Source organism: Piliocolobus tephrosceles, chromosome 7, assembly GCF_002776525.5.
Source record: "Piliocolobus tephrosceles isolate RC106 chromosome 7, ASM277652v3, whole genome shotgun sequence".
In the NCBI taxonomy this organism is placed as follows: domain Eukaryota; kingdom Metazoa; phylum Chordata; class Mammalia; order Primates; family Cercopithecidae; genus Piliocolobus; species Piliocolobus tephrosceles.
The window spans coordinates 16,818,094-16,834,884 of NC_045440.1; the positions used below are offsets into that span (position 1 = coordinate 16,818,094).

At 38.9% G+C, this 16,791-nt stretch overlaps 1 protein-coding gene across 2 annotated transcripts in view; it reads right to left on the reverse strand.

The window, feature by feature from the left end:
• PSD3 (pleckstrin and Sec7 domain containing 3) overlaps positions 1 to 16,791 on the reverse strand; it is a 483,052-nt gene that overhangs the window by 118,898 nt on the left and 347,363 nt on the right. For both annotated transcript variants that reach the window (XM_023216635.2, XM_023216636.2), the window contains one exon: positions 5,906 to 5,949. In XM_023216635.2, the coding sequence (XP_023072403.1) occupies positions 5,906 to 5,949 (44 nt within the window). The remainder of the gene's footprint in view (positions 1 to 5,905; positions 5,950 to 16,791) is intronic.

Sequence of the window (16,791 nt, forward strand, 5' to 3'; positions counted from 1 at the left end):
CATTGTATCTTGGGAGTAACTAATTTGTTTTTAATTTTACAGGCTCATAGGCACAAGTGACTAGCCTTGTCTCAGATAAGACTTTGAGTTAATGCTGGAATGAGTTAAGATTTTGAGGGACTGTTGGAAAGGCATGATTGTATTTTGCAATGTGAGAAGGACATGAGATTTTGGAGGGGCCAGGGACGGAACGATATGGTTTGGATGTGTGCCCCCCACAAATCTAATGTTGAATTGTAATCCCCATGGTTGCAGGTGGGATCTGGCGGTAGGTGACTGGATCATGGGGGAAGATTTCCCTCTTTGGTGATGTTCTCATGAAAGTGAGTAATTTATTGTGAGATACGGTTGTTTAAAAGTGTGTGGCACTCCCAACCCACCCTGCTCTGGCCATGTGAAGTGCTGACTTCCCCTTCGCCTCCCGTCATGATTGAAAGTTTCCTGAAGCTTCCCCAGAAGCTGAGCAAATGCTAGCATCATACTTCCTGTACAGCCTGTAGACTGTGTACCAATTAAACCTCTTTTCTTCATAAATTACACAGTCTTAGGTATTGCTTTATAGCAGTGCAAGAACAGACTAAAACAGGAGAGATTTCTTACAATTTGTAAACACTGTTGTAGAAAGCAGCAATAAACACGAGAGTCAAAGGATGGAAGAGAAGAACATTAATTTTCCTAATAGACAATACTGAACTTATTTTATTTTCCTATTTGTGTTAATTGTTGTATTTTCTGAAGATCTTCATGCAGAAGCATTTTAAGCAATTCCAACATAAGATATAAACTCCCATATCCACCTCAATTCATCTCATCCTACACCATTCCCACCTTCAGAAAGAGTAATTACTTATTACTTATCACTTAGACTGGAAATTTCTTAAAGCCAAAAAAAAAAAAAATGCCTCAATGCCTTGTATACTTTTGTCCTCCCCAAATTATCAGCAGGCTGCATGGTGCAAATAGTTCAACAAATACATGCTTCATTAATAATAAACAACTGAGCAAAGGAACTTGGAAAGACAAATGGTCATGGTCCTGTATGAGGCAGCTGAGACCTTCCACAAGTCAATCTGACTCATTGCTCTCTTCATTACAATTTCTGTATTTGCATCTTTGTACAGTCCTCCCTCTCCCCTCAATCTCATGTTGTGTTCTCATTAGGCAAGGATCTGTGTTTCATTCATATTTGTATCTAGGGCACAGCACTGGGCCAGGCACAGGAGAAGCTGGGTAGAGATTGTGGAATAGATGAATAAACAAATGATCCTTGCTACTAACTGGCTTAAGGGAAAAACTCTAGTAATTCTATGAGCATTTAATGAGACTAGCAAATTGATATAAAATTCTCTTAATGTGCACTATATCAAAGGCTGGCATAGAAACATTCAGACTCAATCCCTGCTCTTCAAAGACTTTATAAGACTGTGCGACTACAGAGATGCCAGGCAGCATGGTGGTGCCATAGGAGGCCATAACAGCGGGAACAATCCTGGCTTTCCCACTATACTGGACTTTGGACCCTATTGATGAACACTTCTTGACTTAATTTTCCTCATATATAAAGAACACTGGACTTGATAAGTACTTCTCAGAAAAATTTTTAAAGAACATATACCTTAAAAATATTAAACAGAACCCTGTACATGTATGCAAAAGAGATAAATGCGGAGCTGTTCTCATCAGTTGAACTAGGCATAATACTTATAGGAAGCAGAACTGGGTCCCCATCAATTTTCCTCTTCCCCTCACTCACACCCCCAGGCGAGGCCCCAAGACATCTCCCTGTAACCCAAGGTTACACTGAACCCGGTCAGAAAGCCAATGATATAAAAACCTATAAGGTTTATAACAGTTATAACATTCTCCGGTTCTAACATTCAACAATTCTACTGTGATTTCCTCTAAGGTTCTAACATCCACATCAAGATGCCTCCTGTGTAAGTCTTCTATGCATCATCCTATAGATTTTGCAGCATCACTACCTTTCCTGTAACTATTTTCTAAACTACACACTTGTAGGCTTACCTTTTAAGAAATGCAGTTCTTTCAGTATCATTAACATCCTTTCTATAGCCTTTTACGGAGGCTTCGTTACATAAAAACACTACGATCAGCAACAGAGGAGATGAAGGGACAAATTCAGACATGTATCATTTCCTTAAGGAGCTTACAATCTAACGGCACATTACTACAACCAACCATAATGGCGTGTAGAAACTGCTGGTGTCATTGGATAAAGTAAAATGGAAGCTTAAGGCTGAGATCATACTTCTGGTTAGCAAGATCAGAAAAAACTTCCAGAAAACAGATGGAATAGGAGGAGTTGGACTGTGAAGGATGGCGGACTTTGAACATAAAAAGATTATGGGACACAGGTTCCCAGCAGAGGTGACTTCACAAACACTGGCAAAAAGGCACGCAGCAATGGGACTCGCATGGGTAGCTATACCTACTAGGAGCCTAGTTGAAATGGGGGCTGTGTGAAGACAAGAATGGAGAACAAAATCAATAAGTGGCAGAATGTGAAGCGCCTAATTAAAGTTTTACAGCACATGGGAATTTCACACAGGTTGAAGTACAGGAAAGACTAGAGATGGAAGCCCTTGTTAAGGAGGCAAACAGTATAAATGCCTGAATAACGAAAGAATGGCAGGAGTGAAGAGGAAAGATGCTGTTTGGAGCCATTTCTGCTGGGGTTGGAAGTGGTGGCGTGGGCAGGTGTCAAAGATGATGTAAAGGCTAAAATCCAGGTAAGCCGGAAATGCTGGTGTCATTAATAGAAATGGAGCACACACGACAAAGTTTGGAGACAGACGATGAGTGCTAAGCGCCAGCAGAAACATCCTGCAGGAAAATGCAAACACTGAATTGAAACTTGGGAAAGAGGTCAGAGCTGTATATATATAGGAAGACTTTTTAGAGAATGGCAGAAGAAGTTTTAAGAGTGAATTGCAATTGCTGAGGAGGAGGCTACACTGGAAGAAGACAATTCTAAGTGTCCATCTCACACTAAGGGATAATATGAGGAAAATGGGTCAGAGAAAAAGTGTAGTTTAGAGAGGCATGGGAGAACCGGGAGAGCACAGTGTCATAAATAATTATATCCATGTACATACACATTTATGAAGGAAAAAGCTTGGGGTTTTTTTGTTTTTGTTTTTGAGACCAAGTCTCGCTCTGTCACCCAGGCTGGAGTGTAGTGGCACGACCTCGGCTCACTGCAACCTCTGCTTCTTGGGTTCAAGCAATATTCCTGCCTCAGCCTCCCGAGTAGCTGGGATTACAACTGCATGAAACTACGCCCAGCTAATTTTTGTATCTGTGGTAGAGATGAGGTTTCACCATTTTGGCCAGGCTGGTCTCGAACTCCTGACCTCAGGTGATCCGTGCTCCTCAGCCTCCCAAAGTGTTGGGATTACAGGTGTGAGCCACCATGCTTGGCTGCTTAGTTTCTTTTGTAAAGGATCACATATGTTGTTATATGTCAGGGTTCTCTCAAGTGTGTTCTAAATAAAAAACACCAGTTTTAGATGTTAAAAGGTGCTTTAAGATAAAAATAAGACTCAGTGATTTAATAAATTGGGGTATTGGCCATTTATTTCCTACAGAAATTCAAGATGTACGTCAGATTTTTAAATTCAAATTTCTCCTGCAGGAATTCAAGATGGACACCGATTGAACAGGCTGATTCCAGATCTGTTTAATTTTGTTTGAGCTAGCATTTATTCCAAGACTTAGGTGTCCCATAATTCCTTTGTTTTATGAGGAAACATTGATATATGATAAAACTCAGAAATTTACAGAGTATTAGAAGTAGAAAAAATACTTATGATCATTTCATCCAATTCCTTCATTTTATAGGTGAAGACAGAAAGTTAATTATATGATAACCACTATAGTGTCTTCTTCTAATTCTTGATAAAGTATAAAAATGTAGTATATGTATATGCATATGAACAAGAGAGACAAACAAAAAAAGAGAAAAAAAAAAGAAATTGAGGCTTTGAAAGCTACAGCATCAGGCATCAACTGAAGAGCAACCTGCTTTATGTTCAGTGTTTTCGAACATTTCACAGTGTCATCCGGAAGGTTACACAAGGCTCAATAATTGCTCAGTCTTGCAAAAGAGGAAACTGAGGGCTACAGGTTAACTTGGTCAGTGAATCAGCTACTACATGAAAGAGTTGTAATTCACGCCAGAATTTATCTGACTCTGAAATCCAGGCTTCTGAACAAGATGCTCCGCTAACTTCACAGGAGGGCCACAGAAGAAGCCAGTTACTGGGTAAACTCCCACCCCTCCACCCTTGGCTCACACGCAAGATATAGCTCTCCTGCATCCAACTCTGACTACCCATAAATGAATAAATAAAATCTGCTGTAACAAATTCAAAGAAAAGCTAGATTTACAAAAGAGGTCCTCAAGAATATATGTATTTGTGTTTTAAAATAGCTTCATAAAAGAATCTTCAATGTATTCTCTTGCCCACAGTGAATCCAATGATGCCATTTTTATTTATTTTCTCTAGACTGCATATTCTGCATATGTCAGGATGTCCTTTTTGCATTTCAGCAAGAAATGCAAACCATTAATTCTTAGCAGAATTAATAGCAGACCATTAATTCTTAATCATCTGTTTTCCCTGAAATGGAACGCTGCCTTCAAATGAGTCTCATCATGTATATACATACAGACACATAAGCCATATATATATATGCATATTTAATATGCAAATATTAAATTCTTAACTTTTGACTTCCTAACTTGCAATAGTACCATATGACTCTACAGTGAGTGGAAGCAATTCAAGTGGTGCTGATACTTTAAAAATTAATTCCCGCACATTGTATGTAATACATAGTCAACTACTAACCCATGTTCCTCCAATGTGCAGATAATCGAACAAGTTTGATCTTCCAAGTTATGATTCTGTAAACCCGAGTTCATTGTAGAATGCTGTGTTAGGTTATGTGGTAAAACAATACTTATGAATACTTAGTAAAAGCAAAAAATAAAATCCATGAAGCTCTAATTACAAAAAAACACATTTTGACCTAATTTCCTGGTAATGTGATTAAAAATCTCATATTCTTCCATAATTTGTTTAAAAATTAAAACTTTGAACTGCTACACTGATTAGCGAAATTTTAACAAGAGTGGTATTGTTCTATGTAGACTTAGATGCAGCTCATCTTTAACAGCATATCCTGAAGTATGTACCCTGCAACACTACATTTTACTGTCAGAGTCAGGAAATATTACACGTTCTGTTCCTCTCTTGGGGACTGATAACACACGTTGGCATTGGATAAACTCCTAGAAGTTCCGCGGTTTAAATAAAATAGCTTTATTCAATCCATCATCTCCCAAGCTTATTCTATTCACAGAACCTTTTTTGTTGTTGCTGTTGTTGTTTTGTGCTTAGTATCTATCAATGTCCCAGTATGATTAGTATCATAGGAAATAAACCTGGAAAGCCATGATCTATGATGATAGGAAGGCGATAATTAAAATAAGTGGATGATACCAAAACCATTTGTATTAAATTTTGGAATACATGCTATTCATCAGCAGATTTTTCTTTTAGAATGTTACTTTTAAAAAGATAAATTTAAAAGATAATTAATTACCTACAGGTACAGTTAACCATTTTAAAAGCAGAATAGGAACACAATGAGTACCAAAAAAACCACAGTATACTCTGGGTTTATTGTGTAAAACCAACGTAGGTTTTACTTGTATCTGGGTTTACTTGTATAAAACCAAAGTAGGTAAGACACTTGGTGTAAAATGAGAACTGGCAATGCATATTTAATCCTCCTTTAAGATCACTTCCAAGGCATAAAGACAGTAGGAAAAAAGTGAGTAGTTCATTATTAAAAGGCTGAAGTCCAGCACACTTACACTGCCCATTCAAGCTTCTCATTCTTGATTGAGTTGTACAGAGCCTGTAAAGAGAGAAAATGAGATCAAATTATTCTTTCCATTCTGTTCCACATTTTGAATTCAGCAAATGACCAAGTAATTCCTTCATAACGGGATAGGCGCGAAGCCCCCCTTGTCAGTCATCTTGGCTTTAGAAAGGTGAAGAATACACGGGGAGGCAAATGAGCATTGGGTAAACGTTTCATGAAACAAAGAGACTTTCACAAAGTTAAAACTGTCCTTTATCGGTAAGGCACAGTACTGTACTACATTTTGCTATCGTAACATATTAGGATGTGATGAAAATTACACTGTGCATGCTATTTCTCATATTGAAAATATGGTCTTGTAGTTTCACTCAGTTGGCCAGTGGAGTACTCATACTTTTTTCTTTTCTTCTTTTTGTCAGTCTGAGTCTTACTCTGTTGCCCAGTCTGGAGTGCAATGGCATAATCTTGGCTCACTGAAACCTCTGCCTCCTGGGTTCAAGTGATTCTCTTGCCTCAGTCTCCCAAGTAGCTGGGATTACAGGTGTGCACTGCCACCACACCTGGATAATTTTTGTATTTTTAGTAGAGACGGAGTTTCACCATGTTCGCCAGACTGGTCTTGAACTCCTGTTCTCAGGTGATCCACCCACCTCAGCCTCCCGAAGTGCTGGGATTACAGGTGTGAGCCATCATGCCTGGCTGCCTTTTTTTTTTTTTTTTTTTTTTTTTCATTACTGAAAGAAATAGAACTGTTTTCATGGCAAATTAAAGAGTAAGATACGTGGCAGGGGGACTGAAGCCAGACATGGAAAAGCATCTTAGAACTGTTTTAGAGTTTCCATACCACTGACTTAAGCAGTTTTTATTATCAGTGAAACATTCCAATTCTGCCTTATAGTTATTAAGTATTACATTGTGGTGTGTGTGCAGTTGTGGCAGATTAGACAGAAAGCTTCTTTAGATCCTTGGTAACAATAATAGTATAGTTCAGTCAGCACAAGACTGTCGCCCTGATTCTCCCAGCTCTAGCATTACAAAGGTCCTTGTAGTCAGCTTGTTCCACTATACCAACTACCAAGAAACATTTTTTTAAGAGACAGGGTCTTGCTATGTTGCCCAGGCTGCAGTGGAGTGGCTATTCACAATCATGATGATAGTGCACAACAGCTTCAAACTCCAGGGCTCAAGTGATCCTCCTGCCTCAGCTTCCTGAACAGCTGGGACTACAGGCACATATCACAGTGTCTGGCTTTACTTTTAAATTTTAAGTAAGATGTTATAAGGAACACACAAATGCATTTCTAAGATACAAAACCACAAGAGCAAATTATATTCAACAAAGTAACTGTATGCATAACAATATTATGATGATGTTGGAACATTTTTCCCTCAAAGAATGACTTGGATCAATTAGAACTTGAAGGCTTAGCCAAGACTTCATTTACTCTGAGACAGAAAAAAGGAGGATCATATGTCATCTAACCTCTTATCTTTCAAACAAGAAAAGGCAGGTTCAGAAAGTTGTCCAAGCAGCACAGCAGAGCAGAACTGCCTTGTATTTCTATCCTTTGGCCCTTAACATTGTCTCACTCAAGCGTTTACATGTGTGTAAGCAAACCCTGCACACCAATAGTGAATTCACTTTTCAGCAAAATACTTTCAAATTCAGTGTAAATTTATTTAAGTTGCAGATTTTATATTATTTATGCCTCAATACATGTATTCTTAGCCAGTATCCTGACAAACTTCATAAAAATTCTCCATTGTGGCTGCAATGGTCAATTCAACTATTGAAAAATTACAGTAGCTAATAAAAACCAGGTCACATTTTTTATTTTTCAGGACATGGTGTATATTCTCAAACACAGAAGGGACAGAACATACAATTAAAATACGGCGTATACTGAGGCACAAAGACCATGCTATAAATTGGATATTCGTTTTGAAGAACTCAGGTTTACTGAAGAGCTCCAATCTATGATACAGTTAATGTCTCAGGAGGCTGAACAACTATGGAAACGCAGAGAGATTTGAAATCTAGCTCCAGTCTCAGTAGGGCTTTTGTTGGACAAATGCCTTTTAAATGAATTATATTACTTGCATGAGCCATTCTGAACCCACAAGTAACAGTGGGCTGAGAAACTACAAATGAAAAGAGACAGATCATTAACGTTTCTTTAGATACTACTATCATACTCAATATTATCCAGAGTAATTCACAATGAGGCAAAGATTTTTTAAAAATCTGTTCATAAAGGTAGATGGTTTAAATGATAGCTAAACATCTAAAATTTTTCTAATACATTCATTTCTGTTCTAGCACAAATTTTTTCCAATACTTTTGCCCTCAGGAATATTTTGCTTAAAGAGAAGTAGAATTCTAAATTTAAAAATTCTTGCTATTCAATCAGCCAGATATCTCATGAAGATAATCTATTACAAAGCATCTTGCCGAATTCCAGACTTGCAGTACTGCAGATCAAGTCCTCTCATTGTGTAAATAACATAGAATAAATTTTTTTTTATTGTAGCATACCGAATCCAAACAGTGGATGTCATCCCTATTCTTTTCAACTGCAAAATTGCAAAGGAATTTTCCTCGTTCTTTGTAGTGTTTTATCACGATTCACTATTTTTCTTAATAAAAGGAAGACACTTTACAAATGCATTCAAAACTTAAATACACTCTCTACACAACTTCCCATCTTTTTATCTACTCAGCCTAGTTAAGAAATGAATTCCCTTGATTATTCTTTACCTCTAGCCTGACAGTCATTACTTCCTTTCCCGTGTAGTCTAGACGTCATGGTCTCTCACTTCCACCAGTCTAGTTAATATCTTCAACTTCTTTGTTATGCTGCTGTATATGAAAATATTAATAGATACTATATAATTTTTTTTTTGAGACAGGGCCTTGCTTAGTTGCCCAGGCTGGAGTACAGTGGTGCAGTCATAGCTCACTACAGCCTCAAAATCCTGGGCTCAAGGGATCCTCCTGCCTTAGCCTTCTGAGTAGCTGTGGTTACATCTATGTAACTCTTGATTAATCCAGCTCTGATTTCTCCATAGGAAAAATCCTACAGAGTAGTTAAGATTTCTTTTACTTTCAAATGCCAAATACCTAAACACTGCCTTAAGGGTAAGGAGGTCTAATAATTAATGTAGTCAGATCATAAAAAAGTATGCATGTAGTAGCCTCAGGGGTCCAGGAATTTCTCTCTCATCTCAATTCTCCTCTTTCTACTCCAACCAACTCCAGTTCTTGTTTCTCCACTACACACGAAACGCATCCAAAACAAGTAACACCTTTTCACAGCTTGGCTCTCTCAATAGCAACAACAACAAACTAGTTATTTCTCCCTGCTCCAGTATGAAAGGCCCCAGAAGAGGTTTAGTTCACTCATCCTTCCCATGGACGGATCTGTGTGGCTAGGAGATAAAGTTCTATGACTCGGTCCATCTCTGAAGCCCAGCGGACTGGGGGGTTGCGGGGAGGTGGGTATTAATGAGGGGTAGCACTGAACTTCGCAGTCTCCCCAATTTGTATGTGACTAATTCAGGACTACTAGAGAAAATTCAACAATAGAACAAATTAATGCCATTGAATATTCATCAACTCAAGCTTCAGCAGGGTCTTCATTCATGAGCTTCTTGCCATCTTCTCTAAAATGCATCTGTACTAGCACCTGTTTCTCCTTTCTGATGGTAAGGGAAGAACTAACAAAATGGGATTTCAGAACTGAACTCAGAGATCATGAAACAGAGGTTTCCTTACAAGGATGAGGAAATGAAATCCCAAGTTAATTAACTTCTCTCCACGTCCCATAGCTGGTTGTCACAAACACTGACTCAAGTAAATAACACTTCATGTTTACATCAACTAACTACATTCTCTCCTCCTAAGACCAAACCTTATGGCATCAGATATGCCTGGCCAAAGTCAGAGCCCATTTGAAAAGATAATAAGACTTGTGCCTCTCTTAGAATATATTCAAATAATCTGGTAATGTTCTATTCTTAAAAGATGAGCTTTAAAGAGCCACTGTTGCTAGGACACATGCTTGAAGTGCCTTTGTCAGAGAAGATGATGGGCTGGCTGCACTGATCCTATACTCTCAGTCCATTTAGGACCAAAGGCATTTGTCATAAGAATGGTTAAAACTGGAGGCGTAGTCTACGGCTCAGAAAAACAATTTATCTGCAGCTCTGCCAGGGGTTATCTGGCCTAGCCTCAAGAGGGCAGGGTTTGTGAGGAAACATTGCCATGGACTGGTAGTCAGAGATAAGGGGGCAAGTTACCACATGGACCTTAATGGGACAGGACAGCCCACATCAATACATACAGTGAAGCGATAACTCACTGTGGAAGGCTAAAGAATGCCCCCCACAAAGATGTCCAGGTCCCATTCTCTAGAACTTGTGAATGTTACCTTATATGGCAAAAACTTTAAAGATGTGATTAAGTTAAAGAACTTGAGATGGGGAACGTACGTGGGTGGGCTCTAAATGCAATCACAAGTGTCTTTATAGAAGAAGGCAGACGGAGATTTAAGAAAGACAGAAAAGAAGGCGACATGAAGAGGAATATGGAAATTAGAGTAATACACACATAACTCAAAGAATGCTGGCGACCACCAGAGGTTAGAAGAGGCGAGGAAGAGATTTTTCTCCTGGACCCTCCAGAGGGTGAAAAGCCCGTCGACCTCTTGATTTCAGACTTCTGGCCTCTGCAATTGTGAGAATGCATTTCTGTTTTTTAAGACACCAAGGTTGTGGTAATTTGTTATAGCAGCCCAAGGAAACCAATACTCCAGGGTGCAAGAGAAAAGCAGGTACCTCGCAAAGAATGATGATATACCCACAGATGGATTTTAAGAAATAGTTCCAGGGTCAGTTCCTAGGTCAAATAGTCTTTCATCACAGTGGTCTTATCTAAAGATGTGACAGTGCACACGAGAATCGACTGAGGAATTTTTTAAAACACTGATTACTGCGCCCTGTCCTAGATCTACCAAATCAGCTCCTTGGATGAGGAAACTGCATGAATATTTCTAAATGCTCCACATGTAACTCTGATTGGAAGCCTTGGTTTAAAAATCACTGCTTTGCAAGCTTACCAATCTTTTATCTAACTGCAATTTCTGTAACTTAACCCCGGAGCCAGATAACAATCACACACCTCTCTTGACACTAACCAGGATAGAACAACCCTTTGAATTTGAAGATCATCATTTTTAAGAATGAAAAAGCAAAGGAAACTGCTTAAATTACAGAGGTAAACGTATTCTGGTCTAAATTTACTTTTAAGTCTTTGTTCCTTACTTTTGGTTGCTTCTCAGAGAAGATAAAATGCAATTTTATTCGAGGCTTTAGCGCCGTCATCGCCAGCCCACACAGGGTTCTCTGAAGCTTTTCTGCATTACCATACATTGTGTAACCGTGAGTCTCTTTCTCTCTCCAACATATTTTGCACAGTTGATGGAATCCGTGTATTTTAGTTCAATAATCTCTAAACTCCAATTAATTTTTTTCTCTGTGGTCCCTGAATCATTATGAAAAGTATGGAGGATATCACAGCTTCCACTTTCAGCAAAACTGACAGTGACCGCAGTGGAATTTGGACTCAGAAAGAATTATGACACCATCCATACAATTCCCTCTTTCAAATGCTATGCTGGCTCTCATGCAGATACTCAGATCAAGCAGACTGTTAAGCATAGAATTAAATATGTACCACTCTGGCAGTGTTATCAGAGAAGGAGCATGTTTAAAAAAGACATTGGTGAAAAATTAATGATAAAACCAGTTAATAGATGAATATCAAAATGGTTAGAAAAGCTCAAAATACTTTGCAGCGGTCTTCAACTTTATTGTCTTCTCTATGCCTTAAAATAATATTGAAAAACCGCACTATTTCTCACTATAGGAAGCTTCTCCAAAACTAGTATTTGGAATTGACTCTGTTTTTGCCCCCTCCCGACCAGTGGGGGTCTTACACCTTGCGATGTACCAAATAAGGTTATAGGTGAGGTTTTTTTTTTTTTCCTTAAGTGGCAAAGGGCAATTGTTAAGCAGAGGTGCAAAAGGAGAAACAGCCTGAAGGCTTGACCACAAGAGAATTCACAGGTAGATCCATTTTAGGGAGAAGTACATACAGAAGATGAGTTTCTGGAAATTGATTCTCTTTAAGCCATCTGTGTTCTCCCAAACCCACTGGACAATTTTCATATACCCAACTGTAAAGAGCATCACATTAGAGAATGTATATTCATAAGCAACCTGGTTAATATTCATCTTTTCAGCTCCTATTTAGGGTGATAGAACATGCTTGAATTTGCTTTTCTGTTTTTTTTTTTTTTTTTACTTCTATGGTCAGACATAGTTGTGGAATCGAGTTAACATGTAAACAGAGCTGAAATCTGTGTCTTGGACAATTAATCTTGTGTCGTGATACACTTCCAAACCCAGTCGCAGTCCCAAAACCACCTCACCGTGAATACATGTCCCAGCACAAATTCATATTAATGAACACTAGAAAATTAATTTCAAAGCCCTTATCTTATTGAAAGAGAATCTGAAGTATAATTAATGTGTATAATTCATCATGTAATCATTTTTAGGTACATCCTAGAGGCTAGGGAGGCATTATGCTAGGTACGGATTAATCTGTTCTGCCTTCAGAGGCCTCTTACATAAGGAATACAAAATGTGCTGCTAACCCTGACTGAACTTCACCTAGTGAAGAATTAGTCAGCTAATGGAGTCAACTAATTTTTTTCCTACTTACAATGTGCGAGACACTTTCACACACAGTATCTAATATGCGACATTATGTTATACATATTTTCTTGAGAGAAAAATTTAATAAAAGAGAGAACAGATCCAACCTCATGAGCAAAGAATTTGAAATGGGTGGGTGGAGCACCTGTCATGGACTTGCACATTTAAGACAAATCAATTGATCTGGCCCTCATTTTCTTTATATACAATAGGAGAGGGCTGCATAAAGTTAGCATTCTTCGCCCACTTCCAGATCTACTATTTTACAATTCTACTTGAGAAAGACCTTAGCTATCACCCAGCTAAACTCCCAAACTAGTCCTTTCTTTAGTCTCTGCTCCCTTTTCCTGTGATCCTCACTAAATATTTTTTTGCCATGGTTTTTGATCAATAACATCACTACCTGCTCTCAAATCCCAAGCACCGCTTTTATAGATTAATAAATGCATATCTTAAAATTGCAAATGAACGAACAAGAATAGGAGAGGGAGTGGGAGCTATAGTAAGAAAGCCAGAGAAATGTTAAGAGGTGGGGGAAGGGGAGCAGTGGGACTCGGCTGCCTCTTGTCAAATGCACCTTTCTGAGCTACAACAGTTTGAACCTCCATTCCTTCATTATTACTGAAGAAAAATAAGGTAGCCAAAGATGATACTAACTAAACACTCATTCCAAAGAATATGGCCAGTATCTCTGGAGACGCACAAAATCAAACCTGAAAGTGAAGGCTGGGTGCAGTGACTCACAAATGTAATCCCAGCACTTTGGGAGCCGAGGAGGGCGGATCTCTTGAGTCCAGTTCAAAACCAGCCTAGCCAACATGGGGAAACCCAGCCTTTACTAAAAACACAAATATTTGCCAGGTGTGGTGACACGTGCCTATAGTCCCAGCTACTTGGAGGCTGAAGCAGGAGGATCGCTTGAACTGGGCAGGTGGAGGCTGCAGTGAGCCAAGATCATGCCACTGCACACCAACCTGGGCGAGAGAATGAGACTTTTGTCTCAAAAAAACAAAAAGTGAAAAAAGAAACGGAATAAAAATGTTATTGCTAATTATCTTTTGTACTAACATAATATTTCAAACTTTTACTAATGTGTGTACGCATTCATTCATTTATTTTTGGGGTGGACTTGATCAATAAGATATATTCAAACACAGCACATTCCTCCTAAACTACTTTTGCTTCACCTTGAGATTACCTTCTATTGAACTGGCTGTTGTGTCTTAGAGAAAAGGTCTTAAATATGTTAGTACGAATAACACTATTCCAAATGTAAACAAAATATTAAGATTGCTGCTAAGTTCTTTGTAGAGCAAAGGTTTAAGTACAGAGATACCTCACTGTATTGTGCTTTGCTTCACTGAGCTTCATGTATACTATATCGCTTTACAACTTGAAGGTTCGTGGCTACCCTGTTTTGAGCAAGTCTGTCGGTGCCATTTTTTTTTCTAGCAGCATGGTTTCACTTCGTATCTCTGTCACATTTTGACAATTCTCACAATTCAAACATTTGCATTATTATTATATTTGCTATGGTGATCAGTGACCTTTGATGTTACTCCTGCAGTTGTTTTGGGGAGTCACGAATCATGTCCATATAAGATGGTGAACTTAATACACGTCATGTGTTCTGAGCACTGCACTGACCAGCTGTTCCCTGAGACACAACAATATTGAAGTTAGGCCAATCAGTAATCCTGCCATGGCGTCTAACTGTTCAAGTAAAAGGAAGAGTTGCATGTCTCTCACTTTAAATCAAAAGCTAGAAATGATTAAGCTTATTGAGGCTAAGGCTAGGCTGTAGGTGAGGTTTCTTGTACCCATTAACTAAGTTGTAAATAAAAAGAAAAAGTTCTTCAAGAAAATTAAAACTGTTACTCCAGTGAACACACAAAATACAAGAAAGCAAAACAGCTTTATTGCTGATATGGAGAAAGTTTAAATGGTCTGGATAGAAGATCAAACCAGCCACAACATTCCCTTAAGGCCAAAGCCTAATTCAGAGCAAGGCCCTAACTCTCTTTCATTCTTCAAAAGCTGAGACAAGTGAGACAAGTGAGAAAGCTGCAGAAGAAAAGTTTGAAGGTAACAGAGGTTGGTTCATGAGGTTTAAGGAAAGACGCAGACCCCGTAATATAAAAGCACACGGTAAAGCTGCAACCGGTGATGGAGAAGCTGCAGCAAGTTATCCAGAAGATCCAGCTAAGATCACCAATGAAGGGGGTTATACTAAACAACAGATTTTCAATACATACAAAACAGCCTTTTATTGGAAGACAATGCTATCTAGGACTTTGATAGCTACAGAGGAGAAGTCAATGCCTGGCTTCAAAGCTTGAAAAGTCAGGTTGACTCTCTGTTGAGGGCAATGCAGCTGGTGACTTTAAGCTGAAGTCAGTGCTCGTGTATCATTCTGAAAATCCTGAGGCCCTCACTCTGCCTTTGCTCTTTAAATGTAACAACAAAGCCAGGATGGCAGAATATCTGTTGACAGGATGGTTTGCTAAATATTTTAAGTCCATCGTCGAGACACATTGTTCAGAAAAAAGGATTCCTTTAAAAATGTTACTGCTCATTAAGACAGCACCTCATCACCCAAGAACTCTGACAGAGATGTATAAGGAGATGACTGTTGTTTTCATGCCTGTTAACACAACATCCATTCTGCAGACCAAGGATCAAGACGTAATTTCTACTTCCAAGTCTTATTATTTAAATACATTTCACAAGGCTGTAACTGCCACACATACTGATTCCTCTGATGGATATGGGCAAAGTGAACTGAAAACCTTCTCGAAAGGATTCATCATTCTGGATGTCTTCAAGAACATCTGTGATTCCTAGGAGGTCAAAATATCAACAACAGGAGTTTGGAAGAAGTCGATTCCAACCCTAATGGAATGACTTTGCCGGGTTTGAGACTTCAGCAGAAGACGTCACTGCAGATGTGGTGGAAACAGTAAGACAACTAGAATTAGAAGTGGAGCCTAGAGATAGGACTGCATTGCTGCAATCTCACTGTAAAACTTGAACAGATGAGGACTTGTAAGGATGAGCAAAGAAAGTCGTTTCTTGAGATGGAAACTACCGCTGGTGAAGATGCTATGAACACTGTTAAAATGACAAAAAAAGATTTAGAATATTAAATAAATATAGTTCATAAAGCTGCAGGGTTTGAGAGGACTGACTGTATTTCTGAATGAAGTTCTACTGTGGGTAAAATGCTAACAAACAGCATCAAATGCTACACGGAAATCTTTCATGAAAGAGTCTACAGCTAGGCGTGTGTGGTGTGCATGCCACTGGTCCCAGCTATTTGAGAGGCTAAGGTGAGAAGATAGTTTGAGCCTGGGAGATCAAGGCTGCAGTGAGCTGTGATCGTGCCACTGCACTTCAGCCTGGGTGACACAGTGAGACCCAGGCTTAAAAAAACAAACAAACAAACAAACAAAACTAATGACGCAGCAAGCTTAATTATTGTCTTATTTTCAGAAATTGCCAGTCACATCAACCTTCAGCAGCCACTACCCTGATCAGTCAGCAGCCATCAACATCAAGGTGACACCCTCCATAAGCAAAACGATGACAACTTGCTGAAGGCTCCAATGACACACATAATAAACTACAGTATAGTGTAAACAGCACTTTTTTTTTTAAATTTTATTTTATTTATTATACTTTAAGTTCTAGGGTACATGTGCGTAACGTGCAGGTTTGTTACATATGTATATATGTGCCACGTTGGTGTGCTGCACCCATCAACTCGTCAGCACCCATCAATTCATCATTTATATCAGGTATAACTCCCCAATGCAATCCCTCCCCCCTCCCCCCTCCCCATGATAGGCCCCAGTGTGTGATGTTCCCCTTCCCGAGTCCAAGTGAGCTCATTGTTCAGTTCCCACCTATGAGTGAGAACATGCGGTGTTTGGTTTTCTCTTCTTGTGATAGTTTGCTAAGAATGATGGTTTCCAGATGCATCCATGTCCCTACAAAGGACGCAAACTCATCGTTTTTTATGGCTGCATAGTATTCCATGGTGTATATATGCCACATTTTCTTAATCCAGTCTGTCACTGATGGACATTTGGGTTG